The sequence below is a fragment of the Schistocerca americana genome, chromosome 2 (genome assembly GCF_021461395.2).
Source record: "Schistocerca americana isolate TAMUIC-IGC-003095 chromosome 2, iqSchAmer2.1, whole genome shotgun sequence".
Classification (NCBI taxonomy): Eukaryota; Metazoa; Arthropoda; class Insecta; order Orthoptera; family Acrididae; genus Schistocerca; species Schistocerca americana.
The window spans coordinates 365,697,631-365,713,688 of record NC_060120.1 but is presented as its reverse complement, the minus strand read 5'-3'; the positions used below and the strand labels follow the sequence as shown (position 1 = coordinate 365,713,688).

The window sequence follows — 16,058 nt, the reverse complement described above, 5'->3', positions numbered from 1 at the left end:
CGTCGATATGTAGCAAGATTTTGGAACATATAATGTGTTCGAACATTATGAATTACCTCGAAGGAAACGGTCTACTGACACTCAGTCAACATGGATTTAGAAAACATCGTTCTTGAGAAACACGACTAGCTCTTTATTCACATGAAGTGTTGAGTGCTATTGACAAGGGATTTCGGATCGATTCCGTATTTCTGGATTTGCGGAATGTTTTTGACACTGTACCACACAAGCGGCTCGTAGTGAAATTGCGTACTTATGGAATATCGTCTCAGTTATGTGACTGGATTCGTGATTTCATGTCAGAGAGGTCACACAGTTCGTAGTAATTGACGGAAAGTCGTCGAGTAAAACAGAAGTGATTTCTGGCGTTCCCCAAGGCAGTGTTGTAGGCTCTTTGTTGTCCCTTATCTATTAAACGACTTAGGAGCCAATCTGAGCAGCCATCTTAGGTTGTTTGCAGATGACGCTGGCGTCTATCGACTAGTAAAGTCATCAGAAGATCAAAACAAATTGCAAAACGATTTAGAAAAGATATCTGTCTGGTGCGAAAATGGGCAATTGACCCTAAATTACGATTGTGAGTTCATCTACATGAGTGCTAAAAGGAATGCGTTAAACTTCGGCTACACGATAAAACAGTCAAATCTGAAGGATGTAAATTCAACTAAATGCCTAGGAATTACAATTATGAACAACTTAAATCTGAAGGAATACATAGAAAATGTCGTGGAGAAGGCTAACCAAAGACTGTGTTTTATTGTCAGGACACTTAGAAAATGTAACAGATGTACTAAGTGGACTGCCTACACTAGCTTGCCCGTCCTCTTTGAGAATACTGCTGCGCAGTGTGGGATCCTTACCAGGTAGGACTGACGGAGTACATCGAAAAAGTTCAAAGAAAGGCAGCACGTTTCGTATTATCGCGAAATATGGGAGAGAGTGTCACAGAAATGATACAGGATTTGGGGTGGACATCATTAAAACAAAGGCGTTTTTCTTTGCGGCAGAATCTTCTCAAGAAATTCCAGTAACCAACTGTCTCCTTCGAATGCGAAAATATTTTGTTGACACCGACCTACATAGGGAGAAACGATCACCATGATAAAATAAGGGAAATCAGAGCTCTCACGGAAAGATATAGGTGTTCGTTCTTTCTGCGCGCTATACAAGATTGGAATAATAAAGATTTGTGAAGGTGTTTCAACGAAACCTCTAGCATGCATTTAAGTGTGATTTGCAGAGTATCTAGGTAAATGTAGACGTAGATGGAAACGCTTGTCATTAAAACTGTTTCAAGCTTTAAGAGAAAGTGGCAAAGAAAAACGAGCTGAGTTTTGTGTAGAGGTGTTTAATAAAATGCAGACTGCAGACGATTTTCTTAACAAAATTGTGTTTAGTCACGAAGCCACCTTCCATTCCGATGGTAAAGCGAATCGGTATAGTTTTTTGATATGGGGTGAGCAGAAACCACGATACGTAATCGAATATGTACGGGACTTCTCTAAGACAAATGATCTACGGCCCTTTCTTTTTGCTGGGTCAGTTGTAGCTGGCATATCGTACCTGGACATGCTTGAACATTATCTAATGCCTCTCAATTACAGCACGATACTGGCAAATAATTTATTTTTCAGCAAGATGGCACGCCACCACATTATCATCATGAAGTCGTCGCGTATCTCGGTAGGAAAGTTCAGACTTGGAGTGGACGTTGCCACCAAAATCACTTGATTTAACACCAGTGAACTTCTGTGTATGGGATTACATTAAAAACAGAGTGCTTCCTCCTTCACTTCAGGAAAACATCGACGAAATGCGACCATGGATAACACGAGCAGTTGCCACCATACTTCAAGACTTGTTTAAGAGGATTTGGCGGGAAACGAATTACAGACGGGACTTTAATCATGTTGAAAGGAGTGTACTGGGGCACATTTGTATGTGGCACCCGAATATGATTTTTATAAAAGATGTGTGTCTTTGATAGGCTTTATATCACAGACCCAGAGATATTGCTAGTGTTGGTGTAAGAGAGCGCTTGGCGCACAGTTGTAGGTAGCTGTCTGTTAGGGAAAGGACGATGGAGCAGGCAGTTTTTGTGGTGTGCTGTGTGAAGCCACCAAGAGTTAGATTAATTTAGGTATATCAGTATTGTTGAACGTGAAAGCAGAAGTCTTCATGCAATCAAGGTAAAGATGGTAAATAATTAATTTTTGGGAACATTTTTAAAGGTACTGAGGAAGGTAGAACGAGGGAGCTGGTACCCACTTTTCAGTCAGAGTCTTTTAAACCGGAGCATATTCGCCGTTTTGTGTTCCGACAGGAGCATTTTCCGCTGGTTCCCTTCGTTTCCTTCATGTCACTCATGTGAAATAACTTTGTGCGTCAGTTGAAATTTTGATGGCTTACTTGTGAACAACTGAAATAACAGAAAACTAATTTTACACCTAAGACGGTATTTTATGTGCACACCAAATTTTGCATGAACTTCAGTACTACAACATGGGATAGTAAGGAGACACTTTAAAACATATTTCTCTGTGTTACGTCACTTTATAAACTACGATTTCGGCTCACATCATATTTTAGGTGTGTATTTTACGTGTACAAGAAGGATAACTTTTAACATCTGTATCTCGGACACGGGTAAATATATCAAGAAAATTCTCAATTTCGTTCGAGATCGGAATCTTAGTAATATATTGGAAAGACTGCAGCCATTTGCTGTGTTCAGACGTCTTAAAATTCGAGGCTCGTGATTGTTACCCAAAAACCATGTTTTGATGTTTTACCTGATAGCGGATGTAGATTTTTGAAAATGGCAAGACGGTAGTTCTAGATAAATTCCTATAGAATACACCGTTAAACTTTGAGCAATTTTCTGCTGTTAGTTATTTAGATATCTGCTGCTAACGGCGAAAAAATGACGATATACGTTTTTTTCCGAATTTTGTCATGAACCGCCCATGAATTAAACGTTGCCTCCATAAGCCCCTTAAAGGCGCGTCAAAGGCCACCTCTAAAGCAAAAGGAACCAACCGATTTGCTCATTTTGCCTAAAGTGGAGAAACTGTACAATATTCAAAAATTGGCTCTGTGCTGTAGGACAGTTACAGTAAGACGATTGTTCTGCCAGGTATGCAAATGGTCCCTAACCCAAGAGCTGTCCAAAGCAGTTGATCCTACCTTTCCATTGCCAATACAAGCCGAGGCATGAGCCCGGAAAATTCCCGTTCTTATGTGCAGTGTATTGGAACATACTGGTAGCCCATGAGCGTGCGGAGTGAACAGCAATGTAGGAGCACACATATTAAGTACAGCTGGATAATGTGATACTCAGTAAAACATAAGATTATGAGACTCTATACCATGGGAATTTATTCAAAGGAAATGACTTTTTATATAAAGCTCTTTTTGGTCTGCAAAGTTCCTCTTAAATCCATGAACATGGCATATGTAAATCACAACAGTCTAACTTTTCTTGTGTCGGACCAAGTGCTCAGAGACGAAGTAACAGGGCTATCTATCAGATATTTATTACTGAATTTCTAAGGAAACACACGCTGCCCGTCAGCAGTTTTGGAAAGACCTAAAAATCGTCAGCCCTTGTATAACTCTTCACGTAGCTAGTATTATTCCGTTTTGTGCTGTTGGATTGCATTATTCACAAAGATACATAGTTTCAAGAAATTGAACAGTCTGTACTGAGTTGGTGGAAATGTAAGGGAACAACGAACCATTATGTGCGTGGTTGGATGGTGCAGACACTTCCAACGTGGTCAGACAAGTCTGTATGACGAAGAACGAAGTGTGAGACCACGTCTCTCTGAAGAACCGCAGGAGAAGTGGAGGTCCTCGTGCTCGAAGTCTAGCGTATCGCAGTCCAGGCGATGGTGGAAAACGTGAAGATCTGTCGGGAAACAGTTTTAAACATCTTGCGCATGAGAAGGGTTGCAGCTCGCTAGGTTGCGAACCGCTCTCATCCATTCAAAAAGCCCTCAGCGCCGCAGTATTGAGCGGAAATGCTGCAACTGTGTCAGACCGATGCAGAATCACCTATTCACCATGGATGAGTTTCGAGTGTATCACCATGATACCGAGACAAAGGAGCAAAATGCGCCGTGGAAACTTCATTCACCGCAGCTGAGAAAGGCCAAGGCTCAACCATCATCGGGAAAATTGATATTGTCACTGAGTGTATTTTGGGACTTCCGTAGTGTGCTGCGAACAGACTGCGCGAGTGAGGGGCAAATCGTCACAGGAGCATTCTGTCGAAATCTCCTTCGAAGGCATGGAGAACTGTTAAAACTATGGAGTCTCAGGAAGATGCCGAAGGAGTTAATTTTGCTCCACGACAACGTCACAGCTCATCCTCTTTTCCACCGCACTCGGTCACGTGTTCTGTTTTTTTTTTTTTTTCAGTCCCCCATATTATCGCGACATGGCAGCAAGTGACTTCTGTCTCTTTTCTCAGGTGAAGAACTGATGGACAACCATCAGCTGTATAATGGAATGACGACAATGGAAATTTGTGCCGGATCGGGCCTCGAATCCCGACTTCCCGGTTATCAAGAGTCCCGTTATAACATTAGAGGGCCGTATAACATTACAGGCTGGGATTGATCTATGAGGTCTTGAATATCTTACTTGTATCTGTCAGTTGGTATGGACAAACTAAGATTTGGGGGATTTCTTTATACAGTTTTGCGTGATTAAGTCCCGAAGCAATGCAAAGCTGTCATTTGGTTACGTGCGATTTGCGATCTGTTATGTGTTAGTTTCCGATAATGAAACATTTTTTTTCTGATTACCGTTAAAATATAATGACGATAAATGTTTGAAATCATTTGGAATAATATTTTAATAACTATGTAGATGACGTGACATCATTCGTTTACTCTTAGAAAAAAATTCTGTTAATTGGGCGTTTATGGATCACTGATTACGATTCCAGAAATAACTGATTGGACGAAGTTCAATTGCACAGAATCGTGTAGGGCGAATTATGACCCTGAAATTGGTTGCAGAAGTTTTCAGGTCAATTTCGTGACAGGATAGTAAGCGTCGCGAGTGTGTCGCGGTATCAAGACTGCTTTCGCGCCGCCTATGGTTTGTTTTAAACTCGCGAAAATACGATTTACACGAATTCTTAATTATCTCGAAAGGGTAGAATATTTGATGAGCCACTGTGGAGGACGTAAGTTTGAATAGAAAGATCATTTTCAAAATCCAATATAAATCATGTTGATCGAAGTAGCGTAGCAACCCAAAAGCTCATCCGTGATTATCAGCAAAAACAGTGTACAATTTTTCATGCATACGTTTACACTCTACATTGAGGTGTGGATGATTTGTGGGCGCGAAATAAACATTTGAAAGAATCTGATTGAATAAAAGGAAAAATATAAAGAAGTTTATTCGTATGTTTTGTTATTTCATGATCAGTGATATTTTCTTATAGTGGTGTAGAGCCTTACGTACTATTAATGTTATGAGAGACTGATCGTAAGTGCTCTCGTTACAAGTTGAGTTTTGGGCCTGATCAAGAGTAGCTGGTTCTTAAAGTCTCAAAGGTTAAGTGAAGAATAATACCACACTTAAATAACGCAGCATCGAAACCCACTATCTTTATACTATATTAAGCTAGCTATTCCGGAATCAGGTGATACCGTGGCCGTGTAGTTGTGTGTTGTCGACAACAAAGAGATGCCGGCCGGAGTGGCCGAGCGGTTCTAGGCGCTACAGTCTGGAACCGCGCGACCGCTACGGTCGCAGGTTCGAATCCTGCCTCGGGCATGATGTATGTGATGTCCTTAGGTTAGGTAGGTTTAAGTAGTTCTAAGTTCTAGGGGACTGGTGACCTCAGAAGTTAAGTCCCATAGTGCTCGAAGCCATTTGAACCAATTTGAACAACAAATAGGTAAACGCTAACATAAACATTTCTCTGATATCGACGAGGGAAAGAAGAGACGACAACGACGACATACAAGTAAGTATACATATACAAATGGTATACGTGGCACCTTACAATACAACAACACAACGGACGTCACGGTATACCGTGATAAGCAAGGAAATCCGGGTTCGAGTCCTGGTCCGGCACAAATTTTCACTGTCGCCATTCCATTATGGTTGTCCGTATTCGCACCCGCAAATACATTGCACATATTTCATAACGGCTGTAGTCGCCGCAGTGCGTGTTCCTTTGAACATGTATGTCCGAAAGAACATTGCACCGTAATTCTGAACACTGCAATGGCACTGAAATATCATACGAGGTGTGTCGTTTCCTAAACAGCCAATACGCACCCTTCTATAATCAAAGACTCCTCAAAGCTATTCATAGTTGGGGAGAATGTGTTACTTCGACAGGTGAATATGTAGAGAAGGGCTAAAACTATGTTTCATACTTACAATTGATTTTTTCGAGGTTATAATTAAAACTATATGACTAGAGAATACACTGCGCCCGAACAAGCTCTGAAGGCCCAACGGTCCGACCCGCCGCCGTGTCGCCCTGAGGTGCCACTGGATGCAGATATGGAGGGGCATGTCGCCAGCACACCGCTCTCCCGGTCGCATGTCAGTTTACGAGACCGGAGCCGCTACTTCTGAGTCAAGTAGCTCCTCAGTTTGCCTCACAAGGGCTGAGTGCACCACACTTGCCAACAGCGCCGAGCAGACTGGATGGTCACCCACCTAAGTGCTAGCCCAGCCCGACAGTCTCCTTAACTTCTGTGATCTGACGGGAACCGATGTTACCACTGCGGCAAGGCCATTGGCAAAGCTATATGACTACCCCTCGTAACAGGGCTACATATTCCACTTAGGGTGCTAGAAATAAGGTCAACGTGACACAGTGTTTTGGAAACAGAAATTTGTTATCATGTCGAAGTTTCAAAACGGACTTGTTCGGATAGCCGCGCGTGGTTGAACGGAACGCCCCTCCCGTGACTGAGAAAGGCATTCAGGCCCCGGATCGAATCTGATCGACAGACTAACGACGAGGGTCGGTGTGTCGACCAGCCTGGAGGTGGGTTTTAGGCGGTTTCCCACATCCAACAGTGTGAATACCCGACTGGTACCCCCGTCCCGCGTCAATTATAGTGTACGATTTGCAAACAGTTCAAACATCTCACACTTTCAAGTGGGATGACACTAGATGCTGGCAGATAGGGCACACGTTTTGCACTTGTTTGTGTGGAACGGCAGGAAACTTTTACAGTGTCGCAGATATATAAGCTTAGATACACTCATACGTAATAAATGCTGTTTGCTTACAGTCATGTTTCAGAACTTGAACAAATAACGGAAAAAAGATGTGAAGCGTACAATTACATTGGTGTGAAAAACAAGGACGAAAGTAACTTCCGCATGATGTATCACATAGTTCCATGAAATATGGACCACACATAGGAAAAACTGCTACAGTATAGTACAGAAGATGACAGAAAGGAATACGCAATGAGACGACGATAAATCATACTTTTATTCAAAGGCAATAATTATACTGCCAACGCGATTTATGATATGCCCCTGGACATAAAAAAAGGCGGAACACGGTTATTAATAGGGTGTGCGATCACTATAGACTTCAGTTCATGCTCTGCTGCGTACTCATACGCCTGACACGCTGTTGATAGGAAGTTCCTATGTTAGTAGGTACGGCGTTCCGGGGTCGGACCATCCACACCTGCTGGATGGTCACTGGTGCGTGTGGACGTGCTGCACTGTGTCTTCCCAATGCATCCCACACGCTCTCGATGCGACTGAAGTCGGCGGACGGATAGGTCAGCCCACTCGTCCAATGTCTTCTCGAGCTCCTTCGAGACGCTCGCGCGTTTTCATCCATAGAAACGAAATCCGGGCCGAACGCATTCCTGAAAAGGCCCACATGGGGAAGGTGTACAGTGTCATACTAACGTTTACGGTGTTCAAAGATTTGGGGATCAGTACGCCCTTCTAACATTACGCTTCCTCACACCACAACAGCCGGCCGCTGTGGCCGAGCGGTTCTAGGCTCTTCAGTCCGCAACCGCGCTGCTGCTACCGTCACAGGGTCGAATCCTGCCTCGGGCATGGATGTGTGTGATGTCCTTAGGTTAGTAAAGTTTAAGTAGTTCTAAGTCTGGTAGAAGCCGACCTCGGGGAAGATCAGTTAGGATTCCGTAGAAATATGGGAACACGTGAGGCAATACTGACCCTACGACTTATCTTAGAAGCTAGATGAAGGAAAGGCAAACCTACCTTTCTAGCATTTGTAGACTAAGAGAAAGCTTTAGACAATGTTGGCTGGAATATTCTCTTTCGAATTCTGAAGGTGGCAGGAGTAAAATACAGGGAGCGAAATGCTATTTACAATTTGTACAGAAACCAGATGGCAGTTATAAGAGTCGAGGGACATGAAAGAGAAGCAGTGGTTGGGAAGGGAGTAAGACAGGGTTGTAGCCTCTCCCCGATGTTATTCAATCTGTATATTGAGCAAGCAATAATGGAAACAAAAGAAAAATTCGGAGTAGGTATTAAAATCCATGGAGAAGAAATAAAAACTTTGAGGTTCGCCGATGACATTGTAATTCTGTCAGAGACAGCAAAGGACTTGGAAGAGCAGTTGAACGGAATGGACAGTGTCTTGAAGGGAGGATATAAGATGAACACCAACAAAAGCAAAACGAGGATAATGGAATGTAGTCGAATTAAGTCGGGCGATGCTGAGGGAATTAGATTAGGAAATGAGACACTTAAAGTAGTAAAGGAGTTTTGCTATTTGGGGAGCAAAATAACTAATGATGGTCGAAGTATAGAGGATATAAAATGTAGACTGGCTATAGCAAGGAAACCGTTTCTGTAGAAGAGAAATTTGTTAACATCGAGTATAGATTTAAGTGTCAGGAAGTCTTTTCTGAAAGTATTTGTATGGAGTGTAGCCATGTATGGAAGTGAAACATGGACGATAAATAGTTTGGACAAGAAGAGAATAGAAGCCTTTGAAATGTGGTGCTACAGAAGAATGCTGAAGATTAGATGGGTAGATCACGTAACTAATGAGGAAGTATTGAATAGGATTGGGGAGAAGAGGAGTTTGTGGCACAACTTGACAAGAAGAAGGGATCGGTTGGTAGGACATGTTCTGAGGCGTCAGGGGATCACCAATTTGGTATTGGAGGGCAGCGTGGAGGGTAAAAATCGTAGAGGGAGACCAAGAGATGAATACACTAAGCAGATTCAGAAGGATGTAGGATGCAGTACGTATTGGGAGATGAAGAAGCTTGCACAGTATAGAGTAGCATGGAGAGCTGTATCAAAACAGTCTCAGGACTGAAGACCACAACAACAACAAGTCTAGGGGATTGATGACCTCAGATGTTAAGTCCCATATGCCTGGACCACCAAAGCGATCATGTTCCGCAATAGTCCTGGGTACATAATGTGTTCCAACATGTCACCGTATTAGTGTATGTTCAGCACGACAAGAACCCCTTACCAACCTTGTGGACAGTACGGGAGCACGTTGTAGAGCATGCGCTGAAGTTCATGGTGATCACACACAGTATTAAGAACTTTGTCTCGCCTTTTGTAATGTCCAGAAATCCATCATAAATCGCGGCGACTTCTGTGCAATTGTTTTCTTTGAATAAAAGTAGTGTTTCTGTTTGTCTCACTGGGTATTTCTTTCACTTACCTTCGATACCATACTGCAACAGTCCCTTCAATCTGTGATCCAAGATTTATGGCGCTATGTTGCTAGGCTATGACACAAAATGCCAAAGTTACGAGGGGCGTTTGAAAAGTCAGTGCAAAGTCCGACAGATGGCACTACCGGCGCGTATCGAGGTCATTTTTAGTTAGTAGCATCTTTGGAAAGAACGCACACTAAGTTTCAGCCATATTGGTCTATTTCTTTGCGTTTGGCATTCGTGTGAATCAAGGAAGTCAAGTGGTTGTCAAAAATGGACGAAAAAAAATTTCGTATGGTGATTAAACATTACTTCATGAAAGGCAAAACGCCTCAGGAGACTAAAGAGAAGCTTGATAAACATTACGGGTACCCTGCACCTTCGATTACAACAGTTTATAAGTGGTTTCAAAATTTTCTGAGTGGCCATTTGGGTGCAAGTGGTGCTGAACGCTCTGGACGCCCTGTGGAGGTTACAACTCTAGAAATCATTGGTAAAATCTATGATATGGTGATGGATGATAGAAGAGTTAAGGTGCTGTGGGCATCTCGAATGAACGGGTACATAATATTTTGTCGACTGCTCACGCTTGACCAAAAACGGAATGGTGTGAAGTGTTGCAAGGATGGTTTGCAGCTGTTCACGAAGAATCCGCAGGACTTTAAGCGTCGTTTCGTCACTGTGGATGAAACATGGATATAGTATTATACTCCTGAGGCCAAAGAACAATCTAAACAATGGGTTACCAAGGGAGAATCTGCACCAAAAAAGGGCGTAGACCATTGCTTCGACCGGAAAGGTTATGGCGACTGTCTTTTGGGATTCGCAAGGGATAATCCTCATCGACTATCTGGAAAAGGATAAAACTATTTCAGGTGCATATTATTCATCGTTATTGGGCGCGTTTGAAAACCGAGCTACAAGAAAAGCGCCGGCGATTGGACCGCAAAAAGTTCTTTTCCATCATGACAACGCACCAGCGCACATCTCAGCAGTTGTGGTCGCAAAATTAATGGAAATAGGATTCCAAGTCGTTTCACATCCTCCCCCCCCCCCCCCCCCCAATTCTCCCGACTTGGCTCCCTCAGACTACTGTTTGTTCCCCAATTTGAAGAAATGGCTGGTGGGACAAAGATTTTATTCAAATGAGGAGGTGCAGCAACTAGTAGCTGTTTTGCAGACTTGGACAATTCCTATTATTTGGAAGAGATCAACAAATTAGAACAGCGTTGGACGAAGTGTATAAGTCTAAAAGGAGACTATGCCGAAAAATAAAAAAGGTTTACCCCAAACACGTAAGTAGTTTTTATTTTTGCACGACTTTTTCAAACGCCCCTCGTACTTTCGTTCTTAAGTTTTGCAAATCAGCGTACTTTTTTTTTATTTTGTTCTCGCACATTTTGAGTAATAAGTAAAGAACATTTCGTTGTATAATTCAAAAGTGAAAAGTGAGCACTACAGCTAATCTGCACTTTATTCAACCTCATATTCGCCATTAACGATTTGTAAAGTAGAAAGTATGCGCGCGACAAGCGCGACAGGGGTCAGGTTTTGTGCGGTGAATGGCAAAAATTTTGCGCCCGAGGGGGGACCAGGCGGCTTCGGCCGTGGCTATATAAGCTGTGACCGCCGCCCAAGCAGGCACACAGCAGCGGAACGTAGCAGCAAACAGCAACAGCAACAGCATGGCGTGCAAGATGAGGCAACCGGCAGCAGCGCACTCCCGCGTCCGCTTGTCATCGTACCGACGTCTTTAGCGGAGCTATGTGTAGAGCTTACTTTCACCTCTCGTATCTCATAACAAGGACAAAGGAATCTAACCAGCACATACACAGAGAGGTGACAAAAGTCATGAGACAGTGATATGAGTACTGATGGCGATAGTATCGCGTACACAAGGTACAAAAGGGCAGTGCATTGGCGGAACTGTCATTTGTACTCAGGTCATAATGAGCGTATGGTATTGGTGGCCGGGAGACCCCTCGCGGGGCGTTTCGGCCGCCACTCCACAAGTTCTTTAACGCCACTACGGCGACTTGCGAGTGAATGAGGATGAAATGATGATGAAAGACACACAAGAGCCAGTCATCTCGAGGCAGAGAAAATCCTTGACCCCGTCGTGAATCGAACCCGGGACCCCCTGCGCGGGAAGCGAGAACGCTACCGCAAGACCACGAGCCGCGCACTGTACTCAGGTGATTCATATCAAAGGCCTACCCACGTGATTATGGCCGCACGACAAGAAATTAACAGACTTCGAACGCGGATTGATAGTTGGGGCTAGACGCATGCAGCATTCCATTTCGGAAATTGTTTGAGAATTCAGTATTCCGAGATCCACACTGCCAGGAGTGTGGCGAGAATACCAAATTTCACGCATTACCTCTCAACACGGACAACGCCGTGGCCGACGGCCTTCACTTAATGACCGAGGGCGACGGCGTTTGCTTAGAGTTGTCATTGCTAACAGACAAACAACAGAAATCAATGTGGGGCGTACGACGAGCGTATCCGTTAGGACAGTGCAGCTAAACTTGACGTTAATGGGCTATGGCCGCAGACGGCCGACGCCAGTGGCTTTGCTAACAGTACGACATCGCCAGCAGCACCTCTCCTGGGCTCGTGACCGCATCAGTTGGACCCTAGACGCCTGGGAAATCTTGGCCTGGTCAGATGAGTTCCGACTTCAGTTGACAAGAGCTGATGGTAGGGTTCGAGTGTGGCGCAGACCCCACGAAGTCACGGACCAAATTTGTCAACAAGGCGCTGTGCAAGCTGGTGGTGGCTCCATAATCGTGTGAGATGTGTTGACATGGAACAGTGACTGGAAATGGTTATGTTCGGCTGCTTGGAGACCATTTCCAGCCATACATGAACTTCCTGTTCCCAAACAACTTTGGATTTTTCATGAACGACAGTGCGCCATGCCACCGGGCCACAACTGTTTGCGGTTGGTCTGAAGAACATTATGGATATTTCGAGTGAATAATTTACCCACCCAGATCGCCCGACACAATTCCCATCGAACATTTATGGAACGTAATCGAGAGGTCAGTTCGTTCACAAAATCCTGCATCGGCAACATTTTCGCAATTATGGACGGCTATAGAGGCAGCATGGCTCAATATTTCTCCAGGGGACTTCCAACGACTTGTTGAATTCCCGCCGAGTTGCTGCACTGCGACTCCGGCGGGCCAGAGGAGGTCCGACACGCTATTAGGAGATATCCGACGACTTCTGCCATCTCAGTGTAATGCAGATGAATTGAGCACAGTGGACGGTAGTGGACCACAGAAATGTGTCATACGACATACTTTTGTTATTATCTTAACACAATAATTAGATCATCTAGTGAAAAATTTTCAGGGTACATGAGTCAGGATTATTGTCAAAGAAACAATGGATTTTCCTACGATTCAGAAGCCACGATATTTACTACATTACTGTAGAGACAATATAGAAACATTTAGGATAGATTAATATAATGTGTAGTACTGCGAGTTCAATGTGGATGTGTGTATTTTCACAAGTAAGTGTTCGACTATCTGAACGTTCTTCACTATTGTACTAATAAAAGATTGTAGTATGTTGTTGTATATTAGCCCAACCAATGTAGATTGAATAATATCTTTTGAAAGAAGACTCTGCATTCGTACATTTTCTTAAAGTTACATTTTCTACTACTCATTGGCGCTTATCAAAGGACCATGTCCCTGTGTTACTTTTTTTGCTTCGAATGGTGCTCTTCATACACGTGAAAGTCCCCGCTTGATATTTGCCAAATTTTTCTTGACTTCAGATTTCCACACAGGAATATCGTATATAGCCACTGCTGGGCCACACCAATGGGGTGGAATATCTCATGCATAAAAGAGGTAGCATTGTTTAATTAGGGTTCTGATGACGGGAGGAATGATAACAGTGTTCTGTTTCTTTTGCAGTTGATCATTCTGTCCGCGGTGGCGGCCATCGCATGCGCCGGCTACTTGGGCGCCCCCGCCGTCTACGCTCCCGGTGCACCTCTGGCTGCCCGAGGATACGCCGCCCCCGCCTACGCCGCCCCCATCGCCCGCTACGCCGCCCCCGTCGCCAGGGCCTACGCCCCAGCTGTCGCTGCTGCCCCCGCCGCCGTCGAGTACGACCCGCACCCACAGTACAGCTTCGCGTACAACGTGCAGGACGCCCACACTGGAGACTCGAAAGCCCAGCACGAGAGTCGCAGCGGAGACGTCGTCCAGGGCAGCTACAGCCTGGCCGAACCCGATGGCTCCATCCGCGTTGTCGACTACACGGCTGACCCCGTCAACGGCTTCAACGCCGTCGTGCACAAGGAGGCCGGCGCCCACCCCGCCGTAGCCGCCCCCGTGGCCGTCGCCCACGCCCCCGTGGCCGTCGCCGCTCCCGCCAGGGCTTACGCCGCTCCCATCGCCAGGGCAGCCTACGCCGCCCCCCTCGCTAGGGCCGCCTATGCCCCCGCCCTGGCCTACGGCGGTGCTTACCATGGTTAACGACTGACATGGACCAACCAACCTCTCATTCTCATTTTGTACAAATTTTGTATCCACTAATGAACATCAAAATAATATTCATCTAAACAATTTATTGTTACATTATTAAATATTTTCATTCCCAGTCCAATACTTTAAACGTTTGTTAAATTATGACAGGTCACCCAAATGTACCTATTTGAGTTACAATTTTTTTTTTTTTTTTTTTTTTTTGGCACATTTCATTCCCGCCCTGATGGAGAGGGCGGGCCTTTTTAGAGCTTGCTGTTGCTCTTTTTCGGCCGATGGTGTTCGATACAATTTTTTGCTTTTTGGAGTGTCAATTGCTTGCAATTGTGCCAAACATTGTTATTCCGGTAAGATATAGAGTTTATATTGTCATTTTTGAACAATATTGGGTTTAAATTATTTTGACATTCAAGAGACATTTATGCAGTTATCATGTAAGACATATAGTAAGAATTTAGAAATAAAATTAGAACATAATGAGAACAATTAATTTTAGGAAAAACATATAAATTTAAGGAGAACATATAATTTTAGAAGATCATATAAAAACATATAATTTTTAAATAAATAAATTTATGTAGACATATATTTGAGGTGGCGATTTGTAATTAAGAGGGAAGTGTATCTGCTCAGATTTTCGTGTTATTGCTTATTTGTGTATGTGGTCGTTGCGTGCGTTGTGTGTGATTGTGTGTGTGTGTGTGTGTGTGTGTGTGTGTGTGTGTGTGTGTGTGTTATAACCGCACCGACTTAGCAAATGTTACGTGACAGGCACGTAACATCGCATGGGGCCTCCTCTGGTCCTGAGGATTGCTGTGGGGCGCCTTGGAAGTGAGTCTACAAGTTTCTGGTATTCCTAGAAAACAGCTAACACCAAATCGTTTGCAGACTGGCAGTCAACTCTGGTCTGTTTGTTGGTACAGGATCCATGGTACAAAACCTGCGTTAAATTACATCCCAGATATGCTCGATGGGGTTCAAATCTGGGCTCCAGAGTGGCCATCTCGGTCTCGGACCTCCCCTGCATGTTCCTGGAACCATTACCAGGTGACATAGGAGCGATGTGGCGGCGCATTATCATCTTGAAACACAGCAGAACTGTAAGGGTGTTTGAAGGCCAAAAATGAGTAGAGATGGTCCTCGAGCAGCCCAGCATATGGCGGACTGTCCAAAGACCTTTCAAGAATAACCAGGGTGACCATTCTGTACCAGAAAAACGAACCCCAGACCATAACACAGACACAACCACCTTGGACCACAACTTCTTGGCAGGCGACATCCATCGATTCACGTGGTGTGTAGCACATATGGTGCCCTCTGTCAGCACAATGCAGTTGAAATCGTGATTCGTCCGACCATATCACGTTACGCCATTGTTCCAGTGCCCATCCCTGGTGACTGGTAACAAAAGCAAGCCGTTGTGCCCAGTAACATTGGGTTAACAGTGGCAACCATGTGCGGCGCCGGCTACCATATCCCATGGAACCTATGTTGCTACGGACTGTCCACTGGAAAACGTGTGTAGCAAGTCCTGTGCTGAATTGAGCCGTGATTTGTTGCTCTGCTGCCTTAGTAACTATTAACGATCAGTCTCAGATGTCGCTGGCCACGATCATCAAGGGTGGCTGGACGGCCTCAAGTTCATCCGTCGTGGACTGTGACACCCTCATTCAACCATTCACGACACACACTGCACACAGTTGAACGTGTGAGGACGAATTCCTGCACCACTGTCGAAATTGAAACTCCCATCCATCGCGCACTGACCACCATACCCTATTCTAATGTCGTCGTCTCACGAGGACGTTGCATGTTACACAAATAACTTGCACAAACGCTTCTCAAAAAGTCTCCTACACAATTG

At 44.4% G+C, this 16,058-nt stretch overlaps 1 protein-coding gene across 1 annotated transcript; it reads left to right on the top strand.

Annotated features, from left to right (window-relative positions):
* Positions 1-11,334: 11,334 nt before the first annotated feature.
* Positions 11,335-14,244, top strand: LOC124594889 (cuticle protein 18.6-like). Its single transcript, XM_047133362.1, has 2 exons — positions 11,335-11,374; positions 13,619-14,244. Exons 1-2 carry the CDS (start codon positions 11,363-11,365, stop codon positions 14,183-14,185), a joined length of 579 nt encoding a protein of 192 aa, XP_046989318.1. The 5' UTR covers positions 11,335-11,362; the 3' UTR covers positions 14,186-14,244.
* The last annotated feature ends 1,814 nt before the right edge of the window (positions 14,245-16,058 follow it).